This window comes from Schistocerca piceifrons, chromosome 7, assembly GCF_021461385.2.
Source record: "Schistocerca piceifrons isolate TAMUIC-IGC-003096 chromosome 7, iqSchPice1.1, whole genome shotgun sequence".
Lineage (NCBI taxonomy): Eukaryota > Metazoa > Arthropoda > Insecta > Orthoptera > Acrididae > Schistocerca > Schistocerca piceifrons.
Window position 1 is genome coordinate 231,511,532 of NC_060144.1, and position 14,804 is coordinate 231,526,335.

The 14,804-nt window shown below is 40.4% G+C and overlaps 1 protein-coding gene across 1 annotated transcript in view; it reads left to right on the forward strand.

Moving 5' to 3' along the window:
- Positions 1-448: 448 nt before the first annotated feature.
- Positions 449-14,804, forward strand: part of LOC124805586 (myrosinase 1-like) — a 63,178-nt gene continuing 48,822 nt past the window's right edge. Inside the window, exons 1-3 of the mRNA XM_047266153.1 lie at positions 449-584; positions 803-933; positions 7,476-7,610. Of these exons, the coding sequence (XP_047122109.1) occupies positions 449-584; positions 803-933; positions 7,476-7,610 (402 nt within the window). The remainder of the gene's footprint in view (positions 585-802; positions 934-7,475; positions 7,611-14,804) is intronic.

The following is a 14,804-nucleotide window of genomic DNA, read 5'->3' on the forward strand; positions in this document are numbered from 1 at the left end:
AAAACATGTAAATAATTACGGTTTTTTGTAATATGGAGTTAGTGTTTAGCTAAGCGATGAGTCACTTTATTGTAATGGACGACGATTATCCTTTCCTCCAGGACTGACTTGGCTAAACATCGGACTCATGCGATTACAGAACCGTCGAGGTGTAACACACCCGAGTATCCAAACGCAACTGATAAGAAAGCCTGTACTGATATCACTGCATATTACAGAGATACGAGTTTTTCTCCAAAAATCTCCGATAACTTCAGTGAGAAGCACTTGTATGTTACGTCATGGTGTATTCCTAAAACGATCTTTTAATTAAATGATGAGAACAGACATCAAACAGATTTAATCTATTTCGTGGTTTGCGACGTCTTACGAAACTGCAGCTTAATCACGTTGTATATATATGTATGGTTCACGGTAGCTCACGGTCAGGCACTGAAAATTTCCAGTAATGAGTCTGCTGATCGCCTTTACGGCTGTACTGGCCGTAGCTTCGGCACAGACAGCCACTAATAGATTCCCTGATGACTTTCTATTTGGGGCTGTAACATCCGCATATCAGGTGGAAGGAGCCTGGAATGAAGATGGTAAGTTTAGAAACATTAATTGCACTCCGTCGCAAATTAACAAAGGACAAAAAAAACTGTACATTCGAAGACGTTCCATTACATTTATTTTTTACAATAATGTATGCGCTCAGTAAATTCCATGTTGTTGTTTTTCCGATACAAAATCAATAAATAATTTCTATGACAATAGTTATAGGTTTCTTCATATACCATGATGTTCTTGCATGTCTGTACAGGCAAAGGAGAGAGCATTCAGGACTACTTTTTCCACAACCATCCGGAATATACCACAGGAGACACCGGGGACGTCGCCTGCGATTCTTACCACAAGTACCAGGAGGACGTGCAGATGTTGAAGGCACTCAACGTAAGTACGCTTTCCAAAGCGGAAAAGACTAATTTCTGCTCATGGGCACTTCAAATCAGCATCTGCCTTATTTTCTCTTCAAGTCATTCGACATAAAATGCTCATATTTTAGTTACCCAATTTTCTTGCCGTACAAAGTGCTCTAAAACTACAGAACCAGTATCTTTCCTCGAAAACAAACCGTCCGTTAATTTCAAGCATAATTTGCTTTGGGTAAATATATAAGTGCAAATCAAAGGGTGAACCACAGTTAAGCGGAAATGGGTTATATCTAGGACTTGAAAGATCTAATATCGGGGAGATTAAAGTTCTCTCGAGCTATAGAAGAAAGAATATGTCCGTCTTAGCCAGCAATTAGATTAATCAAATAAAATATAAGGAACATTTCAGCAGTAGTTCAGTTGCAATAGACGATGAAGAACAAAGTATAAGAATTTAGGGAATATAAAAAAGAAAGGAATGGAGAGTACTGTATAAAGTCCCGTCAAAGAGAAGTTCATTATACATGGAAATAAGACCCGAAACAGATAAGAAGCATTAGTATAACTTCGGTGTCACTTGCAAAGAAATTTCTCTATGATTCGAGTTAATAGATTTAGAAAAACCATGGAAAACACTATTGTGATCTAATGGTATCTGAACCCCGCCCCTCGAGTATGCCTGTTTAAGCAGTGGTCCACATGTCCTTTCTTCCGATACTTGTCACTTAGTTTCATAGGTATTCATGTAATGTACAGAAACACGGATATACAGTGTATCTCCATTCCTCTGTGGATCACGTGTGTCTTTGTGGCGAGCCAGTCACAATACTGAGAGCTTGTAGAGATTCTTGGTGTGATCGTGTTACTACGAACGACTGTAGAAATGAAGAAAAAAGAGTCGAAGAAATCCAACACAGCCGCTTAGCCTACTTTTATTTCATACAGCGGAAAAAGCCTACGATAGTAGCTTTTCCGTGTGAATGTTATAGGCCACAGGGGCTCCACTGGTAAAAACTCACCAAATTAAAATGAAAATGCTTCCATAAGAAACGAATTCCAGACTGCCGTTCACATCAGGAAGTCATTCGAACACAGAATTTCTTTAGAGGCGTAGGGATTGAGAGAAATACTCCTTAAAACAGCAAGTTAACTTGTTTTCGCGAAGAGAGAAATTTATTGTGATTGTATTCCATAATACACGAGAAGAGGTAGTTCAGTAGTCAACAAATTTCAGCAGTGTGTCTGAAACGGATCGAAAAATTGACGAATGTAGATTTTTCAGGAATAACGTAAATGCCAAGAGCCAGCGTTGAAGTAACAAGCGCGAAAACAATGACTGCAGAAGATTTTCTGTGATTCAGTTTATTCTGATATCAACAAATAAAATATAGATTTAAAGCTACTATCAGAATTTCTGTCCGCTAATGCTTACCTTAACAGGATGAAAAGACCTAATAGAGTTATAATTAGTATTATGTACCGAAACACCCATTTACGCTGATCAGCCAGAACATTATGACCACCGACCTACCGTCGATATAAACTCGTCCAGGCGATTCCAGCGCCATCTGGCAAGGAATAACAGCTAATCACCCACACGAATGGCACATGTACACTACAGGCCATTGCAATTGCTGCACAAGAAGAAATTCAGATGATAAACGGGTATTCATTGGACAAATATATTATACTAGAACTGATATGTGATTACATTTTCATGCAATTTGGGTGCATAGATCCTGAGAAATCAGTACCCAGAACAACCACCTCTGTCATAAATAACAGCCTTGATACGCCTGGGCATTGAGTCAAACAGAGCTTGGATGGCGTGTGTAGGTACAGCTGCCCATGCAGCTTCAACACGATACCACAGTTCATCAAGAGTAGTGACTGGCGTATAGTGACGAGCCACATGTTCGGCCACCATTGACCAGACGTTTTCAATTGGTGAGAGATCTGGAGAATGTGCTGGCCAAGGCAGCAGTCGAACATTTTCTGTATCCAGAAAGGCCCGTACAGGACCTGCAACATGCGGTCGTGCATTATCCTGCTGAAATGTAGGGTTTCGCAGGGATCGAATGAAGGGTAGAGCCACGGGTCGTAACACATCTGAAATGTAACGTCCACTGATCAAAGTACCGTCAGTGCGAACAAGAGGTGACTGAGACGTGTAACCAACGGCATCCCATACCATTACGACGGGTGATACGCCAGTATGGCGATGACCAATACAAGCTTCCAATGTGCGTTCACCGCGATGTCGCCAAACACGGATGCGATCATTATGATGCTGGAAGCAGAACCTGGATTCATCCGAAAAAATGCCATGGTCTCAGAGGTGATAGGCCGTGTTGCTGCAGACGTCGTCGAACTGTTCGTGCAGATGGTTATTGTCTTGCAAACGTCCCCATCTGTTGACTCAGGGATCGAGACGTGGCTGTACGATCCGTTACAGCCATGTGGATAAGATGCCTGTCATCTCGACTGCTAGTGATACGGGGCCGTTGGGATCCAGCACAGCGTTCCGTATTACCCTCCACAACCCACCGATTTCGTATTCTGCTACCAGTCATTGGATCTCGACCAACGCGAGCAGCAATGTCGTGATACGATATCCGCAATCGCGATAGCCTACAATCCGACCTTTATCAAAGTCGGAAACGTGATGGTACGCATTTCTCCTCCTTACACAACGTTTCACCAGGCAAGGCCGATCAGCTGCTGTTTGTGTGTGAGAAGTCGGTTGGAAACTTTCCTCATCTCAGCACGTTGTAGGTATCACCACCGGCGGCATACCTTGTGTGAATGCTCTGAAAAGCTAATCATTTGCATATCACAGCATCTTCTTCCTGTCGAATAAATTTCGCCTCTGTAGCACGTCATCTTCGTGGTGTAGCAATTTTAATGGCCAGTAGGTAAGTATTAGTAAGAGTGTTGTCTGTGCGTAGAATGGGAAAGGCGCTTGATCTGTATGAGTTTGATCGACGGCAGATTGTCATGGCCCGGAGGCTCGGCGATAGAATTTTGAAAACGGCACGGCTTGTCGTGTGTTCGAGGTGCGCTGTGGTGGGTGTCTTCCACACGTGGTGAAATCGAAGTGAAACCACATCCAGACGTCGTGGGGTTGGGCGGCTACCCCTCATTACAGACGCGGGCCGTCGTAGGCCGGGCAGACTGGAAAAACAGGACAGGCGGCGAAATGTGGCACGACTAACATCAGACTTTAATGCTGGGCAGAGTGCAAGTGTGTCTAAAGACACAGGGCACCGAACACTCCTAACAGTTGGTCTCCGCAGCTATGCATATGCCGATGTAACACACGACTTCGGAATCTACGACTGAAATGGGCACTGACCGTCGGCACTGGACGTTGGCGCAGTGGTAGAGCGTTGCATGGTCTTATGAATCCCGACACCTTCTTCATTATGCCGAAGGGACATTGCGAATTCGTCGTCTTCCAGGAGAACAGCTCGTTGGCACCTGTTTTGCGGGACGAAGACAAGCTTGAGGCGGCTCATTATGCTCTTGGGAACGTTCACGTGAGCATCAATGGTTCCAGTGGATCTCGGGAAGGGAACAATGACGGCCATGTAGTATTGTACACCGGTTGCATATTTCAACAAGATAATGGGTCATGTTACAAGGTCAGGACTGTGACGGAGTAGTTCGAAGAACACAGTGGCGTATTCCAATTGATGTACTGGTCACGCAACTTTCCAGATCTGAGCCCGATCGAACACATCTAGGATGTGTTTGAATGTGGCGACAGAGATCATCATGTCCGAATTTACTGGAATTTCATGACTTCTTTGTGCAGATGTGGTGCCAACTCCCTCCAGCGACCTACCAACACCCCATTGCTTCAGTGCCACGACGCGTAACCGCTGTTATCCGTGATAAAGGTGGACGTACTTGCTATTGGGCAAGTGATCGTAATGGTCTGCCTGATCAGTGTATATTCATCAGGTCTCTAAACTGAAACAACTACTTACACACTGTAACAGTCAAATATGCAAATTAATTCTTCATCTTCTTTTCGACATAATCATCATAATAAGCTGAGAAGCTACACAAAATTTCACGTTCTTATTACCTTGTAGATCCTTTCAAATTAGTCTTGGTCGTCAGTACGATACTTACAGTTCTTTTGGAGATCACGAGGGAGATGCATTCTACATAATAAAAATTATTCATTTTCTTCTGTAGCTGTGTATGTGTTCTAGCAGTATTAATATTTTTGTGTGTATTTTCAGAGATAACTGTAACCAGTCGCCTTTTGAGATGGTTCAGATTTTAGAAATTGATCTATCACAGAAGGAGACTGGTTGCAGTTGTCTCTGGAAACCTCTACTCATCACATTCATAGTGTTTCACATTAATAATGGATAAAGTTATATTACGTTTGTACCTGCAGTCCTGCCCTTTCCCCGTTTCTTCCGACTATCACACATTCCTCTGTCTCCCCCTGGAATCAAAATCTCACTTTTTTACAGTATGATATGACTAGTCATTACTTTGCCCAGTTTCATAATAGCCTTACTTCTCACTTAACTTTACAAATGTGTGCAAAGTGTTTCATTATCCAACTAGATCACATTATTTTATTTCCAAAGTGCGTTTTTTCCCAGAAAAGTAAACTTTACGCTAAAAAATTCAATGAATTTACCTATTTCGCTTATTTCCACTTACTACGTTTCGCCAAATTATTTCTGGTTCTCCACCTACAATGTTTGGGTTACGTTTGTCGAAACAGCAACAGATACACTGAAAAATACTCTTCGTCTATTGGAACCGGTTGACGAGTTATAGTGCCGGTAGTACTACGTAAATTGTGTGTGCGGAACAGAAGATGTACTTCAGTTGGTCATTGAAAAAATAAAGTACAAAGTTATTCGGTGAAATTCACGAATACAGAAATACCAGTCACTTATGGATGAAGTAAATGTGAAGTGCAGGGAAGTCTAAGACGAAGTGGTTCCGTAAGGAATGTGGAGAAATCAATAAAGAAATGATTGTCGGAAGGACTGGCTCAGAATGTTGAATAGTCAAAACAACATTCGATGAAATTAAAAGCAAGGCTGGTAACAACAGCCCGATGAGATTTCCGCAGCTAAATGCAGAAGTGAGAGCGGATAGGTGGAAAGAGTACACTGAGGGCCCATTTGAAGGGGACAACTTGTCTGATCACGTGATAGAAGAAGAAACAGGAATTGGTATAGAAGACATAGGGCACCCAGTATCAGAATCAGTATTCAAATGAGATTCGGAAGCCTTAAAATCGAATAACACAGAAGGAATAGATAACCTAAAATCATTGGGAGAAGTGGCAACAAAACAACTACTTAGGTTGGTGTATAGAATCTATTAATCTGGCGATATACCATCGAACTTTCAGGATAACATCATCTGCACAATTCCGAACATTGCACGAGCCGACAGATGAGAGAATTAATGCACAGTTTCTTTAACAGCTCACGAATCCAAGTTGATGGCAAGAATAATAAACAGAAAAACGGAAAAGAAAATTGAAGATCTGTTAGCTGACATCCAGCTGCGCTTTAGGAAAGGTAAAGGCACCATACAGGCGGTTCTGACGTTGCGTTTAATAATGGAAGCCAGACTAAAGAAAGATCAAGACACGTTCATAGGATTTGTCGACCTGAGAAAAGCGCTCGACAGTGTAGAACGGGGCAAGGTGTTCGAAGTTTTGAGAAAAATAGGGATAAGCTATATGGAGTGACTAGGAATATACAATATGTACAAGAGCCAAGACAGAATAATAAGAGGGGAAGAACAAGAATAAAGTGCTAGCATTAAAAAGGGTGTAAAACGGGAGGTACTACAGGGAGCTGTGGAGGGTAGAAACCGTAGAGGAAAACAGAGATTGAAATACATCCAGCAAATAATTGAGGACGTAGGTTGGAAATGCTACTCTGGGAGGAAGAGAATGGCGCAAGAGAAGAATTCGTGGCGGGTGGCATCAAACAAATCAGGAGATTGGTGAATAAAAAAATAAAAAAAAGGAAAACAGTTCTTAATTTTCAGGAGATTGGTGACTCAAAAAATAAAAAAAGGAAAACAGTTCTTAATTTGTAATGTCCGCTGCCGTATCCAGTCATCTGCTTAAGAAAATGCGAGGTCACCTTGTTGTTCATTACAGAAATTTCCCTCTCGCATACTTCGTACCTGTCATTGTCTATTTCTAAATATCTGTTGATTGTATTTTTAACTTTTCAGAAGTCAAATAAATAATTTCAGGATCGTTTCAGAATATTTTCTTGAATTTTCCAAAGACAATGTGGTTCAGTTTTAAATATTCTCAATTATTTTGATTTGTTAGTCAGAACGTAAAACTATTTATCTAATAATAGCCATCATCCATGACATATTGTTTGATTTTCTACTAAGTGTCTTGTAAGATATTGGCCAATCAGGAGATTATAGCTTTAAATGTATATATCACTCTCTGACTTCAGCATTACTACATAAATTAAAAACCAAATATCAGGTATCAGTCCCCAATCCCTTTGTTGCAACTAATAATGCGATGTGATTGAACAGGCGGACGTGTATCGATTTTCGATTTCCTGGTCTCGTATATTGCCTACCGGGGACCTCGATGTTATCAACCAGGCTGGTATCGATTATTATAACAACCTCATCAATGACCTACTCGCCAACGGAATTCAGCCTCTGGTAAGTAAGAAGTATCCACAGGCTTTTTCCTCTCGTACATTAAACGTATCTCATGTTTACAAACACCTATAAACAAAGTATGGGTTCCTTGGGAATTACGTCAATATGAAGAAATACACAACACTGCTTTTACGGAGCAATAATTAAATTAATTGTCAGTTCCTGAGATAGACGAATAGAGGGAATTTTTCCTTACTATTGTATGGATATTGTTGACTGAAACTCTTATCGAATCGGATTATCTAGTTCACTACCAAACTGAGCATTGCCCATATACAGTTCATCTGTTTCAAATGAAGACCGACGAAAGATAATTTTCATTGTGATATTTCGGGCAGTCCGAAGCATACATTATGAGCGGAACACCCCACACATGTGAACTGGGTCACGGTAGAAATTACGGGCGACTGTTGCCAAAATTAATTTTAGAAGCTAATATTTCCGTGCGTGTTTGGCAGTACGGTGGGCATAGTGTCCAAGGAGACAAGGAAAGGCATAACAAATGCTTTAGCTATACGATTGTGAGTTACTTTTCCTGTACATCTACATCTACATGATGTGCCTGTCAGAGGGTTCAATGAACCACTTTCAAGCTGTCTCTACAGTTCCACTCTCGAACGGCGCGCGGAAAAAACGAGCACTTATGTTTTCTGCGCGAGCACTGATTTCTCTTATTTTATCGTGATGATCATTTCTCCCTATGTAGGTGGGTACCAACAGAGTGTTTTCGCAATCGGAGGAGAAAACTGGTGATTGAAATTTCATGAGAAGATCCCGTCGTAACGAAAAACGCCTTTGTTTAAGTGACTGCCACTCCAATTCACGTATCATGTCTATGGCACTATCTCCCCTATTTTGCGGTAATACAACATGAGCTGCCCTTCTTTGTACTCAATGTTCCGTGAAGATGGATAAAATGGAACTGAAGTGAATGCATACGAGGTTGGCTGACAGCGGAGAAAACCATAACTAAGTAGAGAATTGTGTTAGAGTGGTATCAAAAAAGTAATTAATGTGAAGGTGCAGACGTTCGTATGCTACAGCGAAACGTCTCTGGGTAGCAGTACTGTATTCAAGGACATTGCTGCTGACTGGTTTAATCTCAGGACTATTCCATAGGAAAAAAACTACCGTGAAAAATCTATACACATTAGACCCAGAAGGTAATGGAGCGCAGAGTTAGTTAACTAATGAGACGAAGCAAAATTGATGGTACATTCTACTTTAGGTATCGTCGACCTCGAGATGCATACAGATAGAACACGAGATTTAAGTAAGCTAGGATTTCGAAAGAAATCCTGTGTATCCTTTTCAATCGAATAAATCAGTATTGACGATTTAGAGAAACGGAGCAAATTTAAATCTGGATAACCTGAAGGAGAATTGTATCTCTGTCTTGCATACTGAATCCGGTATCTTAAGCAGTGTGCCACTTCCCAAGGCAAGAGACAAAGCAGTGTTAACAGTAAGACAAATATTACTATTTGGATAATGGGGGTGAGAGGTCAGTAGCTGTTCTGCAATAGTAGGAAGTATATTTCCGTAATATGAGTCGTAATATCAAACAAGCAGTAATAATTAAGATACACAAAAATATGGTAGTACTAGCTTATCATCTGCTGCTTCGCTCGATTGTATTGTCTGCACAGATTTTTTTCTTTCTTTAATGTTTTTTTTATATTTTTCACAAATTTGCAACATCTAAGCTTCTCACCCTAATTAACACAAGAGGCATGGTCTTCTCTGAATGTACATCTGTCCAAAAATCGTTTCTCATAGCTGGAGTGCAAGGATTTTGTTAATCATGCCGTTTGCGTTTTTCTGGTGATATTTCCACAGAAACATTCATCCCCTAATATATATTTCGTTACATCTAACAAAGAAGTGAAAAGCCAGTTTTCATACATTTCACTTCAAAAATCTATTGATATTAGGAAATATTTTCTTAAAAATTTTCATCCCCTATTTCACTCCTTAGGGGTTGAATTTCCCAAACTAGTGGAAGATGTGTCTTTCTACAAAATACGAATTTCATTTATTGGCTTTAAAAATGCTTTCATAATGAAACAATTTCTCTATAATTTTTCATCTTATTTTTCAGTTTGAATTTCCAAAGACACTGAAACACGTATTTCTTTATTTCTAAGCGAGAAGTCAAATATCAGTTTTCATAGATATAGCATTAAAAATGCTTTAGTGGTACTTTAATAATGCTTTATTTTCAAAAACTCTTTCACTCCTTACCTTCTCCTATTAGTAGTCGAATCTCCAAAAATTCTCAAATGTGAAGTTTTTTATTTCTGACTTAGAAGCCAGACATCTGTTTTCGTAGTTCTGACATTAAAATTGTCTTAATAGCAACATATTTTCAAAAAGCTTTAGTCCCCTGTTTCACCCCTTGGGAGTGGAACTCCGAAAAGTCCCTTCTTAAACTATGCCAGCAGTATAAGGTCAACAGCATCCACAAATTTCAAGTTTGGTTTGGACTCAGTAATGACGTGTAAGTGAATCAGTCTTGGCCTATTTCACCCCCTTATCGCCTGAATTTTCTACAGAAGTGCAGCGTGTATTTTATATTGAAATATTTCAATAAAAACTTTTATCCATTATTTCCCTCATCTAGGGGCCGAGTTTCCACTTTCCAGTTAAGTCTTCTAACCACGAAGCCTAATTCCAAGTTTTATAGATTTACATTTAAAAATGCTGTCATAATAGAAATAATAGAGATGTACACATACTCTATACCCATCCTCCACTGTGGAAGTGAAACTGAACTTGAAATAGTTATAGGTAGTCTGGTGAAAACTATACACCAACACTTCTTCTCCCATTCTGGCCAATCGTGAATTTTACAAATTTCTTCAACAGTTAAATTCCAACCGAAACCCCTGTTCGACTACAGAACATGACCTCCATCTAGTCTGTGGAGACCACAGGCTATAATCGAACCAAGAGTTCTTGGTACCTATTACCTGGTCTTCACATTGTTAGAAATCATCCAGAAAGAATAGTGAAAAATGTTACAAATAGAGCAAATGTTACATATTCTGGATGTGATCTATAAGTCGACCAGCGAATACTTCGACTCTGAAACATGTATACTGTAGCGACTCGGGAAAATTTGACTTTTGACCATGGGCTGCCTACATTCAGGTGAAGGCTAAATGATTTTTGACCTTCATCTTGACTCATCCTTATTATTGACATTATCAAGCAATAAAATCAAACAATCAAGAAAATAAATAAAATATTATTAAAAATCCAACTACCTCAGTTGTGTCTCGTATTTCTCAGCACCATCTGTCAGCAACAGATAAGTAGAAAATATTGAAATGATGTGCAGAAATGGGAAAAGATATGCAGTAAAAATTACTTAACCTTCATTTGAAATCGAAAATATTCGTTATTTCCGTAAAACCGAAAGATATTTATCATTTCCTAGAGATATTTAGTTACTTCCGCTGTTATATTAAAATGATGCAAAAAATTAAATTAATTTGGAAACAATGCATAATGTAGCCCTTCATTCCGTCTCCTCTAATGAAAGCCTGTGTTTTAGTCGCCATTGGAAAGAAACAACCAATTACAGTGTAGCACCACATTGACTTCATTCAGAAGTATTCGAACGACCTGAATTATTTATCAAAAATTACGTGTCTCACTTAAAACATTATCAGAACTGCACAAAGAACGGAAAGGTTGACAGCTATGTTTTCATTAATGATTTCAAAAATCAGTTGTGGACTGGCTCACAAGTCACAGTGGTGAATTTCATCAGAAGCTGTGTTGTATCATTCGCTATAGAACTTTGGAGTAATTATGTAACATACACTTCTTTAATAGTTAAGAATCAAAATTTGATTATGAAATGTAATTAAACAATTAAAAAAATATATATGTTGAACATTAGTTTTATTTTAAATACTATTATGCAAATCCTGAAAAATGAGACTTCACTGAACTGCTGATTTATGTGCCAGTTGTATAGTGTCAGCAGCACAAGTCTGAACTGCTAAAAACATTAGAAGTTTGATCTGTGAAACACCCTTGGTGTATAATACATTAGAACTGCAAGTAAACTATTTTCCACATTTATAGTTCTTGTCAAATATCACAATATTCTTTCCCAGTCTGAAAAAATGCATCAACAATCCAAAAAAAGTGCATCTCAAATTGGTGTCAAAAGCATGGACTCTAAAGTAAGTACCCCAACACTATTTTCATGTTGAATCATATTTGACCTGCTAAACAGGCAGGTGAACTTCTTAATGAAATATGAGGAAGAGTATAAACCATACTCTCTGTTAAAAAGCAGTGCTTGCTTATGCATGTAATTAACGAATTGGTCAGTATGAACTGGTAGGGCGCTAGGATCTGGCAGTAAGGTGCTGAGCGAGAATAAAATAGTACCTGAAAGAAAATTATTTCTTTAATGACCATAGAAGCCAGTTTTTAATTTACAAAAGCAAGTAATATTCTTCATGTACAAGTTTTATCAATGTTTCTGAAACATTTTCTGAAATTCACATTGCCAAATACCTGACATTGGAGATAATGTATAGATGTGTTGCAGCTGCGTTGTGGAAGAGTGGTTCTAGGGGCTTCGGTCTGGAACCGCACTGCTGCTACGGTCGCAGGTTCGAATTCTGCCTCAGGGATGGATGTGTGTGCTGTCCTTAGGTTAATTAAGTCTAAGTAGTTGTAAGTCTAGGGGACTGATGACCTCAGATGTTAAGTCCCATAGTGCTTAGAGCCATCTGAACCATTTTTGATGCACTGCAGAATAGACCGTACTCAGAGGTGCACTCAGAGATACCAGCACTCAGAGGTGCGATAATTAAGAGTAGTAAATTTACATAAACAGCTGTGAAGCAGAAATGGCAATCTTATTCTACATTAGTGCAGTAGAAAATTTAAAGCAATTATTTATTCCTTTTAACAAGAATTTCCATAATATGCATTAACAGGTGTCTGAAACTTGAAATAATATACACATCTGAAAAGCAGATAATTACCAAATTAGGTAGAAATACTAGTGAAAATTAAAAAAAATGCATGTACAACTGTACATGCTCAGTACTGTCACGGAAAGCAGAAAAATTTAGAATGTCTACGTCTGTGATCCAGACTTTTGCGTCAACAAATATCAACCACATAAATAATATAATTAGTATTAAAACCTTCACTTCGCGTACACGACTGTGAAGCAGCCAAAAGGAGTTACTATTTCACTAAGTTGCTAAAATGCGTAATCATAGAAAACGGAAAATTCGCAATACTGTACACATCTACGAAGTAGACCGAGGACGTTATCAACCACTTTTATGAGCAACAGAAACTCAGGTAACTTAAGGACCTAGTGCATACGAATTAAGAAATTACAGTAACAGCTCAGTTACGGTCAGCCTCCCAGACAGTTTCTCGACAAATTCAGGCATATGCACACACACACATACATATATTTATGCTATTATCAGTATGGGACGGCGATCTGCAGTGTATGGTAACGTAATAAAACAACATAAGCCAAGATCGCTAAAATTGCGTTTTACTGGATGACAGGATACGACAGAGCTATGTTGTCATCGGATCTTTTGCGTGCGTGCGTGTGTGTGTGTGTGTGTGTGTGTGTGTGTGTGTTGGGGCTTATGGGTTCTCAGCGTCGAGGTCATCAGTGCCCCGTCACACATTAAAAGAAACGAATGTGGACAAATTTAGTAAAATGGAATCGTACACGCAAAGAAAGTGGGAAAAGATGAAAAATGCTGTATAAGAAAATGAAACGTAAGGAAAACGAGAAAGGAGTGTCAAGGATGCCACAGTAAATTGTCACTGGCTCTCCACTTACGTAAAATTTAGGCGAGCCCGTCACTCTGTGAACAAATTAAGACCCTATGCCTAATGGTAAAAACATTGGAGAAGTGACAGAAATGTAAAACTTTAACCACATTCGTTTGAGTATTTCCTAAAAGAGATGGCAGATCCGCCGGCAAGTCAGCCGCGGCTCGCTGGTCAGAAAACAAAACGCAGTTCAATAAAACCTGGACGCCACAAGAACCAAACATTGAAGAGTCCTCTCGCCGGAGCAGGAAGTCATGCATCACAGGACTGAGGCCTATCTGAAGCCGATTGAGAAGAACCTCGTCGCGTCTACGTGGCTAGAATGAAGTACATCACACACGATTTGTGGGCTTGACTAAACGGAGCTTATTGTCAGTCATTTCCAGCCACTCATCCTCCCACCGACGCATGACTCGTGAGCTCAACAGCGGGGTGAGTGCGTGCAGGAGGATGGCACACTAAAGTGCTTGCGGATCGAGACACGCTTACTTGGCTGCGAGATCTGCCCTTTCATTCCCAGCAATGCCGACGTGCCCTGGAACCCAGCAGAAAGCCATCTCCTTCCCGTGTCGTTGTAGTTGGAGGAGGGCATCCTGAATGGTCTGGACTATTTTATCTGCTGGATACAAACGTTCCAATGATTGAAGGGCACTTAGTGAATATGAACAGGGAATAAATTTAGGACGGGACGAGCGTCTCATGTGCTCCGTTGCCCGCAAGATCGCAGACAATTCTGCATCAAAGACAGCAAACGCTTGATGCAGTCGGACCTTGAGGACACGATTCGGGAAAACAACTGAGCCACCAATGATATCCCCTGTTTCGACCCATCCGTAAAAAGAGCAACATAGTAGTGGTACTCAGATAAAATGGCAGAAAATGTTGCATTAAAAACGGAAGCAGGAGTGCAATCTTTCTTGCACCACACCAAATCTAAAATCACTCTTGGCCTATCCAGTAACCAGGGTGGCAGGCGGTTAAAACCCTGGATTTGGGGCCGTACGGGTTCCACCCGAGGGACTCCAGCACGTTGCACACTTATCCAAAACGGCATCGTGGCTCGGAGACGGTGGGAAAAAAGACCGTCCAGACGCGGATGAGCAACTATACGGTGAGCGGGTGAGATTGGAGCTCCAAGAAACTTACACACCTGGCACACCAGGAGGAGCTGCCACCGGATGGTAAGTGGCGGTTCCCCAGCCTCAGCACAGAGGCTGGGTATGGGACTGGTCCGGTAAGCATCCGTGGCCAGTCGAATTCCCGCACGATGAACAGCGTCAAGGATCAGCAAATAAGAAGGCCTCGCTGACCCATACACCGTGAAACCGTAGTCCAGCCGCGAACGCACAGAAG